The 23,775-nt window shown below is 45.4% G+C and overlaps 3 protein-coding genes and 1 long non-coding RNA gene across 8 annotated transcripts; 1 reads left to right on the forward strand and 3 right to left on the reverse strand.

Annotated features, from left to right (window-relative positions):
* LOC8057697 (probable protein phosphatase 2C 43) lies at positions 334 to 3,499 on the reverse strand. 4 transcript variants are annotated; one of them, XM_021462372.1, is made up of 5 exons: positions 3,265 to 3,499; positions 2,640 to 3,102; positions 1,587 to 1,951; positions 1,098 to 1,334; positions 334 to 975 (listed from the first exon to the last, which is right to left on the reverse strand). In XM_021462372.1, exons 2-5 carry the CDS (start codon positions 2,959 to 2,961, stop codon positions 718 to 720), a joined length of 1,182 nt encoding a protein of 393 aa, XP_021318047.1. In that variant the 5' UTR covers positions 2,962 to 3,102; positions 3,265 to 3,499; the 3' UTR covers positions 334 to 717. The 4 variants fall into 4 exon arrangements, with proteins under 4 accessions (XP_021318047.1, XP_021318046.1, XP_002448397.1 ...); XM_021462371.1 differs by having other exon boundaries at positions 3,221 to 3,499; XM_002448352.2 differs by having other exon boundaries at positions 3,172 to 3,499.
* Positions 7,773 to 10,126, reverse strand: LOC110436131. The gene is made up of 2 exons (XR_002453813.1): positions 8,939 to 10,126; positions 7,773 to 8,669 (listed from the first exon to the last, which is right to left on the reverse strand). It is a non-coding gene; the product is annotated as an uncharacterized LOC110436131 (long non-coding RNA).
* On the reverse strand, positions 10,127 to 12,593 carry LOC110436130. 2 transcript variants are annotated; one of them, XR_002453812.1, is made up of 3 exons: positions 11,974 to 12,583; positions 10,362 to 11,870; positions 10,127 to 10,250 (listed from the first exon to the last, which is right to left on the reverse strand). XR_002453812.1 is itself a non-coding variant. In XM_021462376.1 (2 exons), exons 1-2 carry the CDS (start codon positions 12,325 to 12,327, stop codon positions 11,663 to 11,665), a joined length of 441 nt encoding a protein of 146 aa, XP_021318051.1. In that variant the 5' UTR covers positions 12,328 to 12,593; the 3' UTR covers positions 10,646 to 11,662. The 2 variants fall into 2 exon arrangements, 1 of the variants encoding a protein (XP_021318051.1); XM_021462376.1 differs by lacking the exon at positions 10,127 to 10,250 and having other exon boundaries at positions 10,646 to 11,749; positions 11,974 to 12,593.
* LOC8057698 lies at positions 14,326 to 18,709 on the forward strand. Its single transcript, XM_021462734.1, has 7 exons — positions 14,326 to 16,050; positions 16,144 to 16,238; positions 16,322 to 16,945; positions 17,050 to 17,194; positions 17,338 to 17,574; positions 17,661 to 17,982; positions 18,159 to 18,709. Exons 1-7 carry the CDS (start codon positions 14,611 to 14,613, stop codon positions 18,272 to 18,274), a joined length of 2,979 nt encoding a protein of 992 aa, XP_021318409.1. The 5' UTR covers positions 14,326 to 14,610; the 3' UTR covers positions 18,275 to 18,709.

The following is a 23,775-nucleotide window of genomic DNA, read 5'->3' on the forward strand; positions in this document are numbered from 1 at the left end:
TATTGGTCATGCGCTCATGCTCAATAAAGTAAGAAACCAGTAGAACATGAACACTGACGTGAAAATATTCCATTTACTGTGGCTCGTATGTATAGTTTTTAAAAAATACGGTGAATTTCTGACCGACCGAGAATTGTTCCATTGGTTTAGGGTTTAGACAACAGCTCGCTAAACAAAGGATTTAGAGCTGCTTAGCTAGGTTTGTGGCAAATGTGGCTACTAAGTACTAACACAGGAAGAAAAATGAGCAAGTGCTTACCAATGCAACCAGAAAGGCGTTGCAACAACAAAAGTGCAGTAACCATCAATCAGCTGATGGGTGGTACAAGGAAGTCTGAAGACTAGACAGACATAAGGATTTATCCCAGTGACAAATTGACGGGCGAGCAAACAAACAGACATGCTAGTCGTGTTTTACCTCCCATATAAATTCATCTGCAAGCCCCAGCTTCAGCTGATCAGCATCTCACCAAAATATTAGTTGGCAATATCCTATATATCTTTACCAATCTGAAACTTGTTCTTCAGGAGAACGAGAAACAGCATAGCCAGACATTGCCGAAACGAATCGTGATTCCGATGTCGCTAGATGTTAATAGAACCAAAGTTGTAGTGCTATGTGCTATGCAGCAACAGAATAAGAAAACTACAGAAGGACAGTTTGATCTAATGTTTACATCAAAATGACAGGTATTTAGACAACATAAGGTTACTGTATCAAGTAATGTCATTCATCCCTGAAAAGCTGGAGCGCCCCCCTGCATCAATAAACCCACGAACTGAGAGTTCAGGAACAGAGGTTGAGGCGGAATCTTCCGATCGCAGTTCATGATCGACGAAGACAACAACAACTGTTATGTCATCGTGGATGTAGCGCCGGACTCCTTTATCGAGCTTCTTAATATCACCATACCTCATTTCCCTCTTTCTTGCAGCTTCTTTTAGAGCTGCTTGTACTAATCTCCTTGCAATACCCTACAAAAAAGAGGAAAGCACATTTCAGTATCATCACAAAAGGAGTATTATCATCAGCAAGAGCAATATGACAAGAGTTGCCAGTTCAAGACAAAATGCAGTGAGAAAGAAGTAAGCCATACTTCTCGTGGATTATTGTGGACCATTTCAACAGCTTGCTGGTTTGAGAGGTGCTCCCATAATCCATCCGATGCAAAGATCAAAAAACGGTCTTGTGAACTAAGAACTCTTGAACATACAGATGGCTCTGACGTCAGAACAGGCCGGCGTAGAGGTTCCGAGAGGTGGAAACGAGCTGTGGATGGATCAGCAGCGAATTCTCGCTTCTTCAAGTATGCATCACCTATAGACCTTGAAACCTAAGGAGATAATAATGAAAGAAAGAAACATGTTGGAATAAGTTTTCAGCATAGTGATCGAGTCCATCATACAAGAGTACTATCGAACACAGTGATATAATTCTGAAGATTACCATCGCTCATGTTTAGCAATTATATTTACTGATATTCTATTACCAAAAGGTGACATTAGCTCTTTCCAGCCACTACGATAACAGGGTTACCATTTACTATTTTAGGGTTTAGGGTTCATTGAAAAGAAATGTTGCCTACCTGTATGATGCCTTTTATGCGCCAAACACCATTCTTAAGAACAACGATTTGCGAATCATCAGGATGAAGAGTCCTAAGCTCCTGCCTAATCTCTTCCATGCTAGCATTATGGTCTCTTGTTAACTGCTCAGCAACAATCCTGTTTGACCCATTCAAACAACCCACAACCGCCCGAGAATCACCAAGATTGGCCAGGTAGAGTGTCCCTCTCCATATGATACCAACCAGACAGCAAGATCCAATAGTAGCCATAGCAGGTTTTATCAAATGCGTCCTGCGCACAAGTGACAGGAAGCCTTCCTCTGTAGCAGAAAAGGCCTTTCGAACAACATCCTCAGACATGGTTCCATGTTCCTGTGCAAGACCTGCGAGTTTATACTACATGTTAGCATCAGAACATTTTTTTCTGCCAAAAACAGAACAAGTTGATTGTCCCTAATCGTAATAACAATTGTAAGTGAGCTTATGTGTGACGTGGTGATCTCAGCGATAAACAATTATTTTCACAGACATGACACAAGCATGGAACTGAAGACATACTGCAAGTAGCCTATCAATACTGCCTATACTTCCCAAACGAACAAGGCGATGAACGACAACACTTCCTATACTGCGACCGAATCAATACTGCAAGTAGCGTAGCCACGATGTACAAACTCCCTCTGTTGGCAGTCAATGGTATCCCAAAAAGGGGAAAAAAACTTAAAGCCCATTTCATTCCCCCAATTAGATGGGCAAAGCATGTCACTAACGTGGCCCGCGGACGAAATAGTCATTCCACTATTTCACACCAACTTCCAGATTCTTCTTTTTTTCTCTAAAAAAATCACGATTCTTAAAAGAAGCATACAGTTTATCAATGAGATTGCACATGCAGCTCTTAAAAAAACAGGAATAAAGGCATCAATCTAACCGACCCAAAAGAATTCAACGCTAATACTGTATAATCGAATCAAACAACCACTCTAAAAGCTATCGAGCAGCATTTCACGAAGCCCAAAAAGAGTAAAATTTGTTGGAATGGAATCATACGGAGAAGGTGGGGGCACGTACGGACGATGTGCGCAGAAAGGTGGTTAGAGATGAAGCGGGACGCCTCGGCGCCCCCGTGGCCGTCGTAGACGCCGACGAAGGTGGCGGCGGCGGCCGTCTCCACCTGGCTTTGATCCTCCAGCACGTCGTTGGCCTGCACGACGGCGAAGGAGAACTCGCCCGCCGCGTGCCGCGCGAGGTCCCGCGACCACAGCAGCTCGTCGACGGCGCCGGCGTCGCCCTCGCCGCCGTCCCCGCCGTCGTCCTCACCCTTCCTCGTAAGCCCGTACCTCCGGACCCGGTCCCAGCACGCGGACGCAATCCTCTCCAGCCACGGCCACATCCTTCATCTCCCTCCGGGGCTTGCTCCCGTGATTATTCGTCCTCCCCCACTCCAAAATGGCCCGAGCACGCCGTGCGCGAGGATGTGGTTGTCTTCCCTGTCTTGCCTACCACTGCACACCAAGAATCACCCAATTCCCACCTGCAAAGCGGCCAAAGATATTTGACTTTTGTTTGCTTAGATACAGCAATGCGGAAGAGGAAACCGTACGGTAGACGCAACAAAATTGCCTCCTCTTGTCTTGTCAGTCTTGGCGCACCTAAACAAGCACAATTTGCACGGGAGAAACGGGAGGGCAATCACCACCAAGAAGCCCCCAGAGGCGCCGCCCGCCCTGCTGGTAGCAGGAAGAAGCACCGCCGGATTCTCCGGGCATACCAAACCCACCGGAGACGCCTCGAGGACCGGACGGACGACCGGATGGTCGGATCGCGCGATTCGCGAGGCTGGAGGTGGGAAGGAACGGGCTGCTGTTCTTGATGAAGCTGTGGGAGAGGCAGCTGGCGGCGCTCGTACGCTGCGCAGAGTGTGCATTAGTGGGGGCCCGTACCGATTTTATACAAGCGTTTAGCCGAAACCTCCCTGGGTTTGCAGGTATTTGCGTAGGAATCAGGCTTGTGAAGCGGGTAGAAAAGCGCTAAAAAGGGGATAGAAAAAGCAGGTAAAGCCCGGGGCTGATCGTGATTGGCTCAGGAGGAGAGCCTTTGACCTGCTCGCTTATCCTCCCTTTATTTCCCCACTTATGAAATAGTAGTGTTATTTTCTCTCTGTTTTTTTTTCTTGGTTGATGATTGATGAAACGGGCCTTTCAGTTTCAGGCGCTGTGAAATGCAACGCCGAAGGCCTTATCACAGACACGGGTCTCCGTCCCTTTGAATTAAAAAGCATGGGAGCAGGTCTCTTTATCCTTTGGAAAATCCTTTGACGGAAGGTCAGGTGATTCCACTCCTGTACAGTTGCTGCAGGCGATGTATAAAGTAATAAAAAGGCTCCCAAAAAAAGCCCAGGCCAGGAGAAAAGCTTGGGCCTGACAGCAACACTGGCCCAACCGTCCCACTCATCAAGCAGTAATAAAAAGAAAAACGCTGTGTGAGGCATCAGCTGATCAGCTGGTAAATAAATAACACAAGACGATTTGCAGCGCAGCGCCACCGTGGATGCATCACGATAAGAGCGTCGGGCGATGGACAGCGTCTCCCGCTTTACATACATACAGATGAAAAAAAGCAAGAAAAAAAAAAGAAGGCGGTGGGGCCTCTGAAAGATGAGTCAAACAGTTCGCGTCACTAGGAACCTGTGACACCCACGCCGTGCGCCCGATCCATCGCTCGCTCCCGGGCTTTTTTTTTCTCGCCGATAGCATGGCCGGCCGGCGGCCCTCACCCATCCATCCATCCATCGCCTTTGTCCTTTAATGCGTGCGTGCCTTCCAGGCCAGCCTCGCTGATGTTTACAGTCACGACGCCATTGTATGTATACAGTATACGTGGTGCAGACAGCACACAGGAGGAGGAGGAGCACCTGACGAATGAACCTAACTTCTCAGTCGTCTCCCTCGCCCAGTAGATGAGTCATGAGTGTGATTTCGATCTGCATGCCACTTGTATGCACAGCAGAGGCCCTGGACGTCGAGGAGGAGGAGGACTCGCCGTGGCAACTGGCAACGCCACCACATGGAGCGTGCAAGGATCCGATCAATTTGCCGCCCCCATTTATTTGCTCGTGCGATCGATGAGATTACATGTGTGTAGGTCAAACACCACACCCTGTCAGCACCACGGAGCCACCACGGCCAGCAGCTTGACTTGTTCGTTCCGGTCCCCAGATGAGAGATGAGATCGGTGGACGATGGCCGGCCGTGGCCGCGCAGGCAAGCCGTGCCTGCGCCATCTTTTTAGGTGAGGATGGCTGCCTTTTCCCTGTCGAGTGTCGACTGGCGACGGACAGCTGCATGCACCCACTGCTGATGTGAATGACGACGATGCATGCATCTTGATAAGAGTGGATGGAGCTCGAGACCGAAGCTCCATTTTTTCCCCCTCAGTATAATACGTACAGTAAGTGCGATCAGTGATGTCTGAATCCGATAGAGCTACTGTTCTGCTACGGTGCTACCCCTAGCTAGCAGTTTTAAGCTTTTGAGTGCTGACAGACACTGCGAAATGGTATTCGAAAGTGCAAAAAAGGGAGATTAGTTGCGTCAGACGTCACCAGGCTCTCGTAGGCTTTTCACGTTGCGTACGTTGTTTCGCAGGAGGAAAGCATCCTGTAATACATCGGCAGAGGTTGATCCGTGGAGAAGATAATAAAGCGAAGATTTATTTTTGATATGATAATATAACAAAAAATATAACAAATTCCATAAAAAAGCAAAAAATATAATAAAAAGAAGAAGGGAAAGGGATGAGCACTCCGATCTTGAAAGGGCCGCGCGTTGGCGCCTGGCTTAGGTGGGCCGGGGGTAGGCCTGTATTGGACTCCTAACCATTATGAAGCCTATCCACAGCGCTAGGCACAAATCACCTCATTAGCATTAGCAGTATAATAGTGCCACATCGGCTAATCAAGGCCAAGGTACTTAGCTGGGAAGCAATAAAAATAGATGGAGGAGCAACCTAGAAACATACTTACCTGGACGGGGTCTATGGAACACTAGCTTACCATCTCCCTAAATGGGAGAGTGGACGTCATAATTTGTGGCAGAGGGGGTACGCGTTCGTGCGGCCCCTACCAACATAATTTACAAAGTTTTCACAATTAACAAAATTATTTTATAATAATAATCAAATTAGTTTGTGGTAGAGGGGGTACGTGTTTGCGTAGCCCATACCAATATAATTTACAAAGTTTTCACAATTAACAAAATTATTTTATAATAATAATAATAATAATAATCAAAGATAAACAAAATTTCACTTATTTGAGGAGTTAATTCCATCCATTCGATATCAAGAGGGGAACAGATCATTCTGAAGGTACCATTAATTTTGACTATATAAAGTCGGTGGAATTTTGCATCCCAACTCAGCAAGTCCATTTAACCCTCCCACAACCACAAACCATCAAGTTTTCTGAACGTTTTCACATAGAAAGCCATGCCCAGAGTTGGGCCTTCTGAACTGGCAAGATACAAGTCAAGTTTATAGTCAATTACAGGGACAATTATTTTGGTCGGCAAATACTGCAAGAGTGAAGGTTGGCAAATGACATGAAGCTATAAAAGGCACTTTGCTAAGACCTTGTTTAGTTCCGAAAATTTTTGGTTTTCGGTATTATAGTACTTTCGTTTTTATTTGGTAATTAATGTCCAATTTTTGACTAACTAGGCGATTCATCCCGCGATTTACAGATAAACTGTACAATTAATTTTTATTTTTATCTATATTTAATGCTTCATACATATGCCGTAAAATTTAATATGTAAGATTTAATATGACAGAGAATCTTTTAAACTTTTTGGTTTTTTTGAACTAAACAAGGCCTAAGCTAGAAAAAAAAAGAGGCGCACTCCAACCTTGGAACGTTGGAAGGGCCCGGCGTTGCCGGCTGGCCTAGGTGGGCCGAGGGCAGGCCTTTATTGGACTCCTAACCGCCATCAAACTCAACACCCATTGGGCCAGGCGCAAATAACCTGATTAGCAATAGAATAGGGCCACATCGGCTAATGAGGCCAGTAGCGAGGAAGCAATAAAGATAGATGGAGGGGCAATCTTGGAAGATATCTTGGAAGATACTTGTTAGGCATTGTTTAGTTCACACCCAAATTTAATTTTTTTTTAAGATTTCCCATCATTCCGAATTTTGCGACACATACATAGAGCATTAAATATAGGTTAAATTAAAAAAACTAGTTATACAGTTTGTCTATAAACCGCGAGACGAATCTTTTGACCCTAATTAATCTATGATTAGACAGGCCTCACCTGGATAGGTCTATGGCTGGTCACGAAGGGTTATGGCCGGTTATGGCCTAGGCTAGTGGCCTCCAATTAGCTTACTATATATATCTTCCTAATAAATGGGAGAGTTGAGATAATTTATAGCAAAGGGGTACATGTTCGTGTGCCTCCTACCACCAAAATAATTTATTTGTTTTTCCAATTGACAAAATTAATTTATAGTTTTTGACATGAGAACATAACGACAAAATTAATTTATATTTTTTGTATAAGAACAAAAGACACTTTTTTTGGGTAAAGAAAACAAAATTTTCACTTCTAATCAAGAAACATTTTTTTATAATTCCATTGATCCGATAGTATGGTTGTTAAGAGGTGAACAGATCATTCTGAAGGTACCATTACTTTTTACAATATAAACTCGGTGGGGATTATGAACCCACCTCAAGCAGTCCATTCAAACCTCCTACAAACCTTCAAGTTTTGTCTAGGGTCAAGATGCATACTGCTGACAGACAATCCTTGACACCCGCTCACCTCTGGGAGATGCCCCGACCTGAAAAAGTCCCATTCAATTCAAACTGCTATATCAACAATGCTCCTCCTATGTTGCTAGGCTGCTGGCACATCTGGAACCATAGGCACAATGTCAGATGTGGTCTTCCCCCAATTGCAACCAAGTTTCCCCAGGCTTCTGGCCGCCTGCAAGGAGCCCTACCGTCTCTAGAATTGTCGATTAAGGGTGCAAGATAGATGGATTATCTTTAAACTAGTATAGTGCCCGTGCTAACGCTACGGATTTCTCTTAGAGATGCACATGAAAACAAAAAAACAACAATATTTTTTTCATTGTTTAAACTGAAAACCACTCATGTATGTTATCACTGAATCTATCAATAAGCATCTGTTTGAGGTCACCTGCTCGTGAACCCAACTCAACCTTGACATTTTAAATCAGACACTTTAAATTTACATGAAAATGCAATATTTTCTTAAATAAAATACTACATTGTGCTACAAATATTTTTAACAAAAAATGTGCATGATCCCGTCTTCTAATGACTGCTTCCACCTATCCATCTGAATAGATATCAGAAAATAAAGTCATAATTCAGTTAACTACAGAAAATATTTCAGAACCAAAACAAAAACTGTTAGTAGTATTAGATAAATGATCTCATATTATCAGCCTAGAGAAAATATCTATGCATACAAGCTATAATCCATTTGCGGCCAGATACAGCTGCAGCTCATATACTGAATACTTTGCCTAACTTATTTGCAATGGTACCTCATGAAAAAAAGAGAAAATAACCACAACATAGTAGTACATAAGTTAACTGCATATATCAGTGCTTGAGAATTAATAAAGAGAACAAGATCAAAATAATTAATCAGTATACATGTGAAAGAATAATTGGTTTGTTTTTTCTTTTGATGTCATCGTAGAACTCCCTAGCTAGCAAAACCTTCCTTTGGTCCATCCTTAACCACTCTAAAATATCAAAAGCTTTAAGCCTTCATTAATATAGTATAGTACACATGCTAACGCCACGGTATTTCAGAGATGCACATCAAAGCAACCAAAGATTTCTGCGAGGTTCATAATAAATAGCTAAAGGGATTGCCTCATATTCTTAATTTAAATATCGAACATGTCATGATGAAGTTAGCACAAAGAAGCATAAAACTAAACAAGATCTCTGTCACGGCCGCAATGCAAATCAGTGATTTCTTTTTTAACTGCTTAAAAAGAGCCTAGAGGTCTGCCACCCCACCACGCTTCTGGTAAAGCCAATGTACGTGCACCTGAAACATTTAGCAAATTATAACAAATGTAAGAATCATACATAACACGCCATGTCGACAAAATGGGAAGTCAGAACCACAATTTTAAAATCACAGAATAGTCCAGAACATATGTACTTTTAGGTACAATAGCAGATCTAAATATAAGACTTAACTCCTACTTTTGTCATGAAACTCTTTGTATGCCTATCAATATCAAGTCTATAATATGCTGAGTTGATCACATCAGATTTAGGCAAATGCAATAAGCAGAATTAGAAAGCACTCACATTAAGTTTGTCAGAGTTGTTGTATAATATCAGGTGAAGCAAATACATGTAAATCCATAATCTGCAATTGCTATATATCATTAAAAAACAGATTTACACCATACATTAACCATGGAAACTTCATTAAAAAACAGATTAAAATGACATTTAATCCAAAAAGCAAAATTCGTGAGAAAAATGAAAAATTATAAACGTTACCCACCCGGCGTAGAGGGAATCCACTATTGTTTAATGCGACAAAACACAAAACCAAGTTTTTTGGAATGATCAAACATTCACCACATCTGTGACACCATGGGGTCATGCACGCTGCTGACACCAATGAATACCCACCTTCATGATGCGTCCATGCTCGTTTGGTAATTAAAATAATTAATTATATCACAGCTGAGAAACAATTGTAGTTAATTGCATTTATTCAGCATTAGTAGAAGATGAACATTAGATAAAATGCCAGAGCAGAGTGTTTGAATTAGAACAGAAATTAAGTGAAAACTGTTTATTACAATCAAACAAGAAAACCTCAGTTTTAATGATATGGCAAAACATCATGAAGCTGTAGATAGTTCACGGAGTGTCATTTAATCAATAGAAAAGTTCAGCTTGCCTCACTTCACTACCTTCTCTCATTTCCGGCAACAGTAAGATGCAGTCTAGAGAATCATTCATGACTTCATGAGTACTTGCCAGGAAACATGCTAGCTTCCATTTGGAGCAGCATGTTTCCGTTAATGAATAGTATCTAGAAATAATAATTTTCCCAACTGACTCATGAGCAGATGGACAGGTAACAAGGACTGAAATATTATGGTGGCTAAATATTTGATATAGCAAATTATTTGATGAGTACCAAAAATAAAATAAAAATCTTCTAAAACAGTAGCAGTCTATAGATAAATCTGATTTCAAATACACAAGCAGTTTCTGGGCACATGAACCTCATCAAACTTATCTGCTACTGTGTGGCTTCAGAAACAGCTAAGCATAAGTTGGTGCTTCAGAAAATAAACTCCTATGCAGGGTTGAAAGTTGATGGTCAATGCAATATGAAACTCAAAGCAATTGAGTATTCTAAAAAGCACCAAAGCAACTTGAGTTCTCACTTTCAGGTTGATAAAATCTGGAAACTAATTTGAGAAAAAAAACTTTGTAGATATTTCTTAAATCAAAGCTGATAAATGAACTTTGCCTTGCCTATGGGCCCTAGAGGTGGGCAGCAGGTGTTGGTGAGGGCAGTCCGCGGAGGGGTGCTGCAGCAGCGGCGTCTAGCGTCGGCGTCCTCCTCGTCCAAGACTCAAAGATAGCTCTGATTCTAGAAAGAAATTTCAACCCACACAAAATTCAGAATAGGTTCAGTACAACTCACCAAAGCCCTATGAGAAATAACAAACATTGGATCAATGACGCTGCGGTAGGAACCCACCTTCTTCCCGCTGATCTCATGCTTCTTGGTTGACTATGCTTGCCGGCGGCATATCCAGGGATGTGATCCAGAGGATGCGGATTCATGGATTCATGGGTGAGGTGTGTAGACCATTGGGAGAAAGTGAAATTGTGCATGGTATAGCGCGAGCAAGAGCAATGGATCTATTCTAGTACATTATCCGTACTAACACTACGGCGATATTTAAACAACCAAAAAATTCCTATCATCACCAAGTTGACTTGCCTCATTTGGAGACAAAAAAAATCAAGGGAGATGGATGCAGTGACTATAACAAGTATTTGCCTGAGCTTCCTCTGAGAATATAGTAAACTATAACACAGATTGTGTTTTGTTAAAGTTCTTTTCATAGCACTGAACTGAGCACTGAAAGTTCACTGAAAATACCAACAGAATTATGTAGGATACACCGAAGAACCCCAACAGGAATAACATCAACTGAACAACAACTTTTACACCTAGAAATATTTTTTGATGGTATACACCTAGAAATTTACCTTGGCATGTTGCGACATAGCTGGTTGATGACACCTAGATAATTTATCAGGATGTGTGGAAGTGATAGGATTGAGGATGACGGGATAGAATGCTGATACAAGTGGCCATCGAAAAAGTAAGTCCTCTGAAACAATAAAATACATGTTCAAGTAATTTGTGCATGAAAAGTGTAGAGAAGTTTCATTTCTGGGCAAGGAACAAGGACACTATATATGCAAAGTAGACATACCAAGCTGTACTTTTTAAAATATTAGTCTTTCAAATATTAGCAGGTACTACATTGTAATTACTTTTTGAACAGTAATATCAACATATCAGCATTTATATTTGCTTCTACTTATATAAAAAAATGCTTCTCGACCAGATAAGTAACCACAATGTCTAGGCATGCCATAAATTAGTACTGCTTAGTGCGTACTATCCAATAAACAAAAACGAACAACAATATCATGTACAATAATAAAGTATCGGATGTTACTCAGAAACTTCTGGCATCTCAGCAAGCATTTCGTGAAGCCGTCTGAAGAAGTACATGTGTGTTTAAGAAGATAATGCAAAAGTACTTGCTGAAAAAACAATGTAATGCGGATGCTATAATCCCTACAAAGCCTAAAAAACATGCAATTAGGAAGCATGTTACATCTGGAAACAAAACAATGGCATGTTACATATTTATATTGTGATTTTTTAGCAAGCCAAAATAAGTTAGCCTTGAAATACAAGTTCAAAATAGAAGGATACCTTGTTCGCAAGCCAAAATAAGTTAGCCTTGAAATACAAGTTCAAAAAACATTTGTCGAATCTCTAAGCATAACATGAAAAAAAAACATGTCAGATAAAGGTACTTTGTTGCTTGCTTCGTCATGAACCTGCAATAACGAACTAAAGGTATGAGAGACAACCTATAAATTTGTAAATTTAAATACATGGAAAAGTAAATATGGTTTAGGAACAGAGAGGAAGCGAGCAAAACTTGCTTCTTTCCTGACTCTACAAAATTAAACAGTTATTCTTCAGGCTGCAACCAACCAACGAACCAATGAATCAGCCTAAGATGGAGAAAAAAATCCAAATCAAAAGCAAAGCAACTCACCTTCTCGATCTGTTCCGGATCTATAGGAGGTTGTCCAAGGAGAAAAATAGGCTGCGATCGATGGCATCTTCCATTGTCCCAGTCCTCGTGGGTGTCGGCGGCCTTTGCCCTCTTGCCGTTTTGTCTAGTACCCACAGCCATTGCCCCGTTGGCCCTCTCTGTATGCACCAAATCAGGACGACGCGAGCCTCCGCAAGCGCCGCGAGAGGGAAATCCGGCAGAGAGAGAGAGAGAGAGAGAGAGAGGAGCAAACTGATCAGCGGACGGCGCGAGGTCAAGCCGGCACCAGCCCTCGCTGGTGTGGGTGGGGGAAGGGGGCAGCCGTGGCCACCAACGGCGCACTGCCTGCGCCATGCCGTACCGGGGCCGCCAACCGCAGGGGCAACAGCCATGGGCGTCAGGGCCGACTTCATCAGAGGCAGAGGCCGTGGGCGTCTGGGTGGTGCGGGTGGCGGCGGGGACCTTTAGTATGGGCACCGGCAGCGGCGGATCTAGGGCGGGTCAGGGGTGAGGGAGGAGGGAGGAGGGCCGCCATGGCCTGCTCGTGCCAGCGCGCCGCCTGCGAGTGCGCCGTCGCCCTACGGCCGCGTCCTTGGGAGAGAGATGGAGGGGTACGCACTTAGCAGCCATGTTCGTGGAACCTAGGTAGGTACGTGGTACGGGAACGTGGTACGCGGTACGATATTCTCATAAACTATGGAACGTAGGGGGTATATAGCTTCGTCTCGTTCCTTTTAAGTTGCGGAACGCGTTCCACTTTCTAAAGGAACGTGTTTGGGACGTAGTGGTTGGCTCAGGTAGTTTTACGTGTTGTTTTGAACCAAATGAGTTCGATTCCTAGCGTGATATAGTTTACTATTGTATTTTTGTTTCATTTAGGGCTGTCCAACTCCAACCTTAAGGCTCATTGCAGGTCTAGGCCAATGAGTCAATCACCATCTAGATTTTTTGCCGACCGCTCACGGACGGGCACGGCGCAGTATGCACACACACCACGAAGTTCCATAGTCACTTGGGACTGACGTTCCTATGATTGCTCCTATATATGATTCGTGTTCCACCGCATTTGGGAACGATGTTTCATGATGTTCCCGTTCCACGTTTCGGGACGAAGTTCCCGGAACGGGGAACGTGGCCATGTTCCCGTACCCCGGCTGCTAAGGGTACGCAAGGGGAGCAAGAGATGAGGAGTCGGACATCGGGAGAGAGATGGAGGGGTACGCGGCGTGGATTCTGAAGACGCGCTCGCGTGAGAGAGGAGAGCGCGTGAGAGAGGAGAGTTGGAAGCCGCTTCTAACAAATCAATCTGAGACGTCCGATTCGATGGGCTTGTATTCTTAGCCGTTGATTTTGAAGTAGGGAGGTGGCTTGAAGAAGATTTCAATTATAGTAGAGATGGCGTGACATGTTTGTAATGGCCTAACTCTTCCTACCCTCCACATCTGTAACCCCTTGGGGACCTAACTCCTGGCTCGTCGGTGTCAATGAAAATTGTTCAGATGGAGCTCTCACCCCCTCTGATAGAAAACTTCCATTCAAACAGGCTTTCGTTACCGAATTCTGACTCGGTAAATGGTACTAGTGCAGATATCACGGTTGCTACTCCTGCCAACATCAGAATCTTGGGATACCAATGAACCGGCGTCAGTATATTACTCCGTACCATCCTGTAGAACAGTGAAAACACACACAGGTTCGTGCCAATTGGTCGACAATGCGAAATGTCCGGTGCGGCAGAGACCCATTCCTCCGATTACTTTTTCTACGTGAGCATGGAGCTCAGCATGACCGCTGTGGTAGTAAATAAGGAAAGGGAGATTAACAAAAAAATTTGGCGCCATCGCAGTTTGTCAAACTCGATAGTCCAAACCTGCATCATAAATTTTTGAATCTAGATCTTGTACGCATCATCATCCTTGCTTGGATCATTGCATGCTCTTCTTTGGATTATTCGATGGACATTATCCAATCACCAAATCTCCAATATTCGACGTCATCTTTCACAGATACCTTCCAGAAGACCACACTAATAACTACCGACTAGCATTGCCTGAAAAGAAGCAACTACTACATAGGAGTACTCTTAGGCCTTGTTTAGTTCACCCCAAAAACCAAAAAGTTTACAAGATTTCTCGTCACATCGAATCTTGTGGTATATGCATGAAGCTTTATATATAGACGAAAATAAAAACTAATTACACAGTTTGTCTGTAAATCGCGAGACGAATCTTTTGATCCTAGTCAGTTTATAATTAAACAATATTTACTACAAACAAACGAAAGTGCTACGGTACCAAAAATCCGAAATCTTTTCGGAACTAAACAAGGCCTTATCTGTGAAGTGTGAACGCCATTGGGATAGGGACGGTGATCACATCACAATCTGATCTGAGACGTGACAGACCGACGGCCACTGACGCACAAACACTTTGACGCAGCAAACCTTGATAGGGTCAGAAAAACTCAACCAACAATCTCTGCAGCAGCTGTATCAGAAAAACGTAAAACTCTGCCGGCCGGAGAGCCGGAGCGAAGCGCTGCCCGCCAAAACCCCCCCATTTGGCACATTCTGTCCCGCGAGACCGCTTCCCGCCGTCCCCTTGCTCATTTCACCACGTCGCCCTGTCACGTATACCCATGCGAATTGCGAACAACCGAGGATGCTGCTGCTGCACCACTGCCACCGCGGGGCGTAGCAGAGCCAGCTCCTTTGTCGACTCGGTCAAGTCACCCGCTACATCCACGCCAATGGCGCCGCCCCCGCCGTCCTTGCTCCGAGAGCTCCTGGCAGCTGACGGGTTCAAGAACCGTCGCAGACCGCCCGACAGCTCTGCGCCGGCGGCCTCGAGAGCCGCGAGCATGCCACTCCAGCACCGGCGCCCGGGCAAGCCGCCCTCGCGGTCACAGTCCGACGTGCTCACCCGCAGCCGCCTGAGGCAGATGAACGTCGACGCGGACGATGGCAGCAGGGACGCCGGTGCCGAGCGGCGGCGGGCCGCGACCGCGACGCGCGGGTCGTCGGCGTCGCTGACGAGCGCGAGGGGCCACAGCAACAAGGGAGACGCCGGTGCCAGGAGGGGCTCCGAGTCTGACCCTTCCGCGGTGCCGGCCCTCGACGAGTCCGCGCTCACCGCGCTCATCTCCCTGGCCGCGGGTCCCCTGAAGCGGTTCGCCAAGGACGAGGCGTTCCGCGCCTCGCTGCGCGCCGGCACCGCGTCGTGCCTCGGCGACTCCAACCACCGCGCCGTGCTGGACCTCCGCGTGCACGCGCAGACCGTCGAGCGCGCCGCGACAGAGGGCCTGGACCCGCGCGACCTGAAGCGCGCGTCGTTCAAGCTCCACGAGATGGCGTCGCTCAAAGGCAACGACGCGGACGAGGTGACCGCGGAGGCGGGCGTTCCCTACCCGCGTCTCGCCGCGTGCGCGCACCTCTACATGTCCGCCGTCTCCAAGCTGCAGAAGCGGGACCACTCCGCCGCAGTGCACGCCCTGGAGACCTTCTGCCTTGCGCCGCGGGAGGCGCGGACGGTCCTGCTCCCTGCGCTCTGGGACAGGCTCTTCCGATCGGGCCTCTCGCACCTCAGGACGTGGCGCGACCGCGAGTCGGCGGCGGCGAGCGCCGACGAAAGGGTGAAGGAGGTGGAGAAGGTGTTCGTCGACGTACTGGACGAAGGGACGCGAGCGCTCGCGTGCTACTACAGGGACTGGCTGCTGGGGCGGACGGATGCCATGGCTCTCCCGGACATTCCTGCTCCTCTGAGCACGGTCCATGCCAGCGCGCCGAGATGCTCGGCGTCGACGTCGTACGACATCAGCTCGGACGTCATGTTCGGCTCCGGGAGTTCGAGTCCGACCAAGTTCGCGTACGACGACACAATGCGGCCATCCGAGCGGATCGAGGAGGAAGAAGCGGTGTACTCCGAGGCCGCCGCAGACGCGGTGACCGTGCTCCCGGACCACGAGAGCGATGAAGCTGGAGGTGAGGAAAGGAGCTACACTCCCAGAAGTCCCACTCTGTTTGGACAAGAAAACGTGCCCGTGCCTGACAGTTTAGACAGAGAGACGTTCGAACCACATGTAAGCGTTTTCCCCGGAAACAATACAGCATGCTTATTCACACGAAATACACCAAAGTTCATGAAAAATTACATCTCACAATCATATTCATAGGTCGAAGAACAACCCAACAAGGAATCAGATGCGTCAGCAAGTTACCCGATTATTTCTGACAACTCTGCTATTGACCTTCTCACACTCGAGTTCTGGTACGAGCACCATTCCCTTCCCTTCGATTTTTCAGTGCATACAACTCTGTACTGATCGCTGTGATTTCTTGTAAGTTCCTCAGTGAAGTGCCACTCCAGAGTGACACAGATGGCAATGAGCTATCCATTTTCGCCACGGTTCCCAACGACTTCCTCTGTCCACTGACGCGCCAGATCTTCAACAATCCCGTGACGATCGAGACAGGACAGACGTTCGAGCGGCACGCTATAGTTCAGTGGCTAGATAGAGGCTTCCGGATGTGCCCGGTTACAGGCCAAGATCTCTCGAGCCTGACGGTTCCAGACACGAACCGTGTGCTCAAACGCTTGATCGATAACTGGAAATCTGAACACTGCAAGCATCTGATATCTGAAAGCGCTAGGCTTGATGTGAAGTTAACCTTGCTATTAATAGACAAGGCTCTGGATTCAGCTGAAGACATGTCTGAAAAACTTGACAAGGCAAGGCACCTAATGGCGATCGGCGGGATAGACTTCCTTCTGCACAAGTTTCAGGAAGGGTGGGGAGATGAGCAGCCCCGGGTAGCTGAGCACCTGTTGCTTTGCATCAGGGCGGAAGGCAGCTGCAGGAATTACGTCGCTATAAAGATCGATGGATCATGTGTTCTGCGACTTCTTCAGAGTGAAGTGCTTTCAGCAAGGAGAACTGCAGTGGGTTTGCTCATTGAACTAGTATGCTTAAGAAGGTGCAATTTCCTTCAGTTTTTTTTTTTATAAAAAAAGATGTGATAAAACATATGTGCTACCTGCCATCTTACCTCCTGATCACCAACATTCTGATTTCGAACAGGAGAGAAATGTTTGAATTGCTACTGCACGGATTGAAAGCAGAGACTATCATGGAGGCAATGGATGTGCTATTGGAATATCTCCGGAGGTTGCCTGTAGAAGAACAAGCCCCAGTTGCCGTTCTACTGTTGCGTTTGGATGCATTGGTATACAGCTTTAAACCCTGAATTTCTTCTTGTTGTACGCTTATATTTCCACTTCCATAAAATGGTATTTCGTTCGCTAGCCACAGACATCACCTGGAGCTGGAATTTAGTCTGCAGAAATCTGTAACCTGAATGCATTGCAGGTGGAGCCAAACAGAAACAGCGCGTACAGAGAAGAGGCGGCCAAGACCATCACACATTCTTTGAGATGCTGCCTGTCAGATGACAATGCCGTGCCCAGCACTCGGAGAGCTCTGCTGCTGTTGGGAGGGAATTTCGCCTTCTCAGGCGACCTTCTCGCCGAGGACTGGATGCTGAAACAGGCCGGCTTCATCGACCACTCACGGGCCACTGCTGCCAGTTCTGACGCTGTCATACACGTACTGCACACCTGACCACCTTTTACACACAGAACACCATTGATGATTCGGTGAACAGTGTCTGAAGTTCGCTTTGCGGTGCTCAGGACAAGGAATCGGCCGAAAACGAAGCGTGGCTGAGGCACGTGGCCGCGGCGCTCCTCGGCGGCAGCATCGGGATCAGGAGACCGTTCCTGGAGGCGCTGTCCAAGTGCCTCGGCGGCTCCACCGACGCCGGCCTGGTGGGCGCGTGCCTGACGACGGCCGGGTGGCTGAGCCGCGCGCTGGACGAGGACGGCGCCGCGGACACGTCCCTCGCCGCGTTCTCGGCGCTGGTCCCGCGGCTGAAGCAGTGCCTGGCGCCCGGCCGCCCCGCCCGGCACAGGGTCCTCGCGGCCGTGTCGCTGCACCACTTTAGCAGAATCCCAGGTAAAGCCCGTGCGGTTCTCCCTCTCTTTTTCTGTCGCGTCGGCGTCTCGTTCTTGCTTGCCCGAAGCCATCGGCAACCTGATCGCGGAGTGGACTGTGGACCGTCCTCCATTTGGGACTAGGGTAGCCACGAGATTGCTGGTGTCAAGTGACTGATGGGAATGATTGCGCTGCAGACTGCAGGGAGCTGCTGATGCTGCTGGCTGACGGCCTGCGTGACCACCTCGCGGATCTCTCGCAGCAGACCTGGACGGCCGGACAGCTATCCGCCGAACTCCGCGGCCACGAATGACATTTGACTTGCAGGTGCCGTAGGAGGGCCGCCGGCGACGGAGCCTCTCATCAGCGGAAGTGTGTGAAGAATACCAGCTGCTTTTCTTGACCCGTTCGTGAGAACCCTTTGATGTGAATTCTCAACAGTTTCGCCGAGAGCGACAAAGGCTGTGCAGTCTACTATCTTCTTTAGAGTGTATAGACTACAGTAATAACTTTTATCTCTTTTTCTTTTTCTGCAAAGCTTTGTGATCGATGATGAGGCGCCGGCTGTGAATACCACACGATGGTTTTCAGTTTTGACTAGAGAGATCCGGACCTTTTTTTTCTTCTTCTTCTTTTGGTCATGAATATTCAGCGTTGGAATGATCTTCTCCACTTGGGAAATTTGGGTGGTGGTACCGTGATGGATTAGGACGTTTAGCAACTTGTAGGAGGCTAGGAGCTATGGCTTCGAAATATCGATTGTAGTACTTGACCTACGACGGGAGATACTGTGGGCTCCATGGATTTCTATACTTTACTGTCTCTATCCCAATCTCTTGCAGCCGTGTACGCCAGCTTGTAGACTTTTTAATATAAGTGGACATGGTTCTAATCTCCCCTCGTTGGGCAGGAGACGTGTGCTAGGGAACGCCTCGTCATCGTGATTCACATGCATGCCGCCGTTACAATTACAGTTACAACTGGTCCACACTTCTTCCATTACCATACCATTTTCCCATTTTCCATGAAGGGAAACAGTAATTTCACTGGAAAAACGCAGTACGTACAGCATAGCAAAGACATTTCTCATGCTTCGTCGGAGTCCCGGATCCTAGCTTACGTGTGAGCGTTGCTACGTACGAGCGCGACTCGTCATCAGTTGCGCTTGCGCCCATCTCCCTGTGCCGTGCATGGGCACGCCGCACGCAGACCTGAACGGCTTCCCGCACATGCGATGCTATCGACTACCCACCGGACAAAACATTTGGGGCCGGTACGTCAGCCTAGCTAGAGGCGTACAGGGCAGGCAATCTTTCCCGGCCGGACGGACCGGGTTCCACAGCCTGACGCCCTGACCACAGTTTCGCAAATCGCCGCCCATCCATCATTTTCGGCAGAAGGCCTCCTCCTAACCGCTGTTTTTTTTTTAATGAAAACCTCCCTAACCGCTGGTTGACGGCCGCTTGACGACGCCTCATCATATATGCTCGCCGCAAGCGTTGTTTAATCCATGTGATGTGCTCGTCGTCGACCACGATTGCAGCAGCATCAGGGTCAGGGGACCCAGAGATACGGGAGACACAGATGGGACGCCTCGCGCGTCAGGGGACCCTTTTCTGCCCTTTACGCCGGCATCGCATATACCGGTTGATCCCAAAGCATCACCCGCGTATTCGTGTGATGACTGATGACTGATGAGTGCGCCGGCCAAAGCGACGGGACGGCTTGGTTCGAATCGAATCCGGCAAGGGCCACTGCACGAGCACTCCAGTTGGGCGCTGGTGGTGTGGTGGTGTGGTGTGGCCAGGAGCACGGAGAAGCTGCAGTGTCGGCCAGTGCAGGGCATCCAGATTATGCAGCACTGCAGTGTCAGCAATGACCCAACATTTCTTGTGGCGTAGTCACTCGGTAATCATGGAAAGATTTGAAGCAGCCGAAAGCACCGTGGGGGACGAAATAGCTAGGCACGGCTAGACTTTTCCTCCTACCGTCGTCCTACAAGGCGACGGCAAAGGTAAGTACTACGAGTTGGGTGGAGATGGATGATATATAATATAGGAGAAGGGTCTTGACGACGGTTGATCTAGATGTCTTTTACCATATATTACTTCAAAGAAAGTAGTAATAAAATTAAATATTTAATTGGCTTTAATTTTGGCAGAAGAGAAAGTTTTCAAATATGTGGATTATTTTTTTTGGAAAGTTTGGTAGATCTATTTTTTTAACATGATAGAGAATTAGCAATGATTTTTTAACGTGATAGGTGTGTATAGTGCATAACATAATGACACCAGTTTTTAGAACGTGATATGCATATGTGCGTGATGTTTTTTTTCCAGAAACACTAAACGTCAACCGGTTGTTTTCCCCCACGCCGTCAATTGATTTTTGGGCCATCCTATTTGGCCACCGTCGTCAGCATTCGTCGTTCATCGCCCTCACCCGCTAGTCTTGCGTCGTCCTCACTCGTCTCACCTTGCGATAGAGAGGGCCTAAGGCATGATGGGGTAGCTGCTCTGTGGCCCTGACCTCGTCGTAGGGGTCCTCGACAAAATCACCGACCACCACCACCTGTCCTGTTCTTGAAGTCGACCTTGTCATTCCTCCACGCTGGAGTGGGCACCGCCGCTGTGGAGACCTCGAAGCCGTTGGACTGTTGGAGTCGCTACACCATGAGGTCGAGCTTGTCATCGTCATCTCCCAGCGGGGATGCCACGCTCCTAAGACGTCCGTCATGGACTTCTTAAACAGAGAATCTGATTTTCCACTTTGTCTAATAAATTACACTAAATAAATCATTGTAAATATAGTAATATGACAATGTAAATATAGCTATAAGACAATGTAAATGCATGGCCAAAATTTAGTTGACAGGAGGAACCAAAACAATTGAATGTCGACAGAACCTATAATAATCATCTAAATTCATATTCGCAAAAAATATAAATACGAATGCACATGTTGCATTGTTTGCAACGTGGATATATCAGAATTTGTTTTTCAATGCCCAAATTTGGATCCAAATCCAAAATAAATGTGGATGTGCAGATATACTCCCTTCGCGGTCGTAGATATTTTGACATACTTGATTTTTGTATGTATGATCTTTGATATGTATTTTTGAGTAGAATATTTTTATAATATATTCTTAAAATCATTTAATAAACATATTAGACTTTTCAAATATTTTCAGTTCAAATCGACACATACAACATACGCGCTTCTAAAATAAAGTTCTAATTCTAATAGTTATAGATGCATATAATTTTTGTTAAGGTTTGGAAAACCTTATCATAAACGAGAAGTTTCATCTGAAACATGGAGTGTGTCGCTCCATGTTGGGCTTTCTCAAAGCAATGGAACAACTTTACCCGACCTAACATTTGCATTACTCAATGTCGAATGACTAACCCTAGTAGTTTTCTTGGGAAGACCATGAACTTTGATAAGAGCATGGCTAATAATATAGTCCGTTGTTAGCTGTATGTATATTGACAAACCATCTATCAGCATACCATAGTAGTTGGGACATACTTCATCGTTAATATATTAGCCTACCTTATTCTCTCACAAAGTTTCTTGGACCTCATGCATTATCTAGTAAACATACATTGCACCTCTCTCTCTCTCTCTCTCTCTCTCTCTCTCTCTCTCTCCATTCCACCCTAAAGCCCACTTACAACCTTTGTGTTATACTTTCTCTAACATACCTATATGGGCAGTATGGATGAAAAATAATAAAATGCATACAACGTCGGCCATGGTCTAGTGTTTCTTTGTCCTACTGTCTAGTATTCACATATAGATTTATGACATCAAATAAATATACTACAAAAATATAATTCGTTTGAGCTTATCAGCCGAATCTGTCAGCCATTCAATAGTATTTTTCTCTCACAACAAATCATCCAACAATACTTTCTGCCATAGCTTATCAACCAAACGAACAAGGCATAGCCAACAATCCTTTATGTCATAGCTTATCAACCAATCGAACAATAAATACAATAATACTAAATGTTGCTAAGGGGCCAACCATCTTCACCCCTAAGGGAGTCTCCAATAACCTACTCTTAACTAGGCAAAACTAGCTGATGCAAAGAAGAGAAACATATTAAAAAATGGCAAAGAGACATCAAGTGAAGATGAGAAGGCAAAGAGATGTCAAGTGGAGATGAGATGTCTCTCCCACCTAGTGCGACTCATGGGAGCCACCCTCTCCACTTACTATGTTTCTATTCTATGCCGTAATAGAATCACAAATGCTCCATTCTTTATTTCCTTCTTTTTGTCACCATCATGTTACCTACCGATTTCTACGTCTTGTTGGACATACCATAAGGAGGGCCTCCTATGACTTTTGCCTTCTGAGTACGAAATCAAGAACTTAACAATACAAGATAACACCTGTGAATGTGCATAAAAATCCATCTAAGAATGTGAATATGAGGTTTGAAATGAACCATTTTTGTACATGCAAATCTGAGGTTGAACAAAAAGATGTGTGGAAAGAGACATAAGCATGAGGACTATTGAAAGCCTGCGGATCCACTTGTTTACGACCTTTAGACTTTGTTTGCATATAGTCAGATTGACAACGACTCATATGTATTGGAATAGAACGTGAGCTAAATTCTATCTCAATCCACACCAATACATGTGGATTGAGGTGAATCTGACAACATCTAAACAAGATCTTAATACATTGATTTTCTTTTCTTCTTCTTCCATGAGTGACATATATTCACTTGCATCTTTGGATGTAATTTCTTATGCCACAAAAGTACCTAAGGTAGTTCTTGCCTGAGGCCTTGTTTAGATACAAAAAGTTTTTAGATTTTGACACTGTAGCATTTTTGTTTTTATTTGACAACGTTGTCTAATTATGGAGTAACTAGGCTTAAAAGATTCGTCTCGTGATTTATAGGAAAACTGTGTAATTAGTTATTCTTTTTTGTCTATATTTAATACTTCGTGCATGTACCACAAGATTCGATGTAACAGAGAATTTTGTAAAGTTTTGAGTTTTTTTGTTGTATCTAAACAAGGCTGGAGTGTCAAATATTCACTTATATCTTTGGATGTATTTTTATGCCATGTGCCATGGGAAAAACACATGCAGCTAGTCAACGTATAAGTCAAGTCAGCACATCAGCGTTTGTGTCGGGTAGCCGCATTCCTACCTGTGCCATGGGAAAAACGCAGGCAGCCTATCAACGCATAAGTCAAGTCAGCACATCATACACCTGCTTGAGGTTATCTGTGAGATATATGAGACATTCAACAATGTTTTTTTTCTCCCAACAAATCAATAAATAGTACTTTCAACCATGATTTTTTAGACAAGCGAATAATAATTTCAGCCATGATTTTCTAGAATGTTTGCGAATACCGTAAATCCTTAGATGCGATGATGGAACAGTAAACCTGCCGAATGCTTTTAGCCTCAGCCATGTACAGATTTTCTTTGGAATACAGTAGCAAATGTTTGCATCCATAGATGCGATGATGCAACAGATGAATCGGATGACTTGTCAACTTTGAATCCTAGGCCTTGTTTAGTTCCGAAAATTTTTGCAAAATCGACAATGTAGCACTTTCGTTTGTATTTGACAAATATTGTCCAATCATGGACTAACTAGGCTCAAAAGATTCGTTTCGTCAATTTCGACCAAACTGTGCAATTAGTTTTTATTTTTATCTATATTTAATACTCCATGCATACGTCTAAAGATTCGATATGACGAGGAATGTGAAAATTTTTGCAAAATTTTCTGGGAACTAAACAAGGCCCTAAACTCCTGCAGAAGCTTC

This window comes from Sorghum bicolor, chromosome 6 (genome assembly GCF_000003195.3).
Source record: "Sorghum bicolor cultivar BTx623 chromosome 6, Sorghum_bicolor_NCBIv3, whole genome shotgun sequence".
Classification (NCBI taxonomy): Eukaryota; Viridiplantae; Streptophyta; class Magnoliopsida; order Poales; family Poaceae; genus Sorghum; species Sorghum bicolor.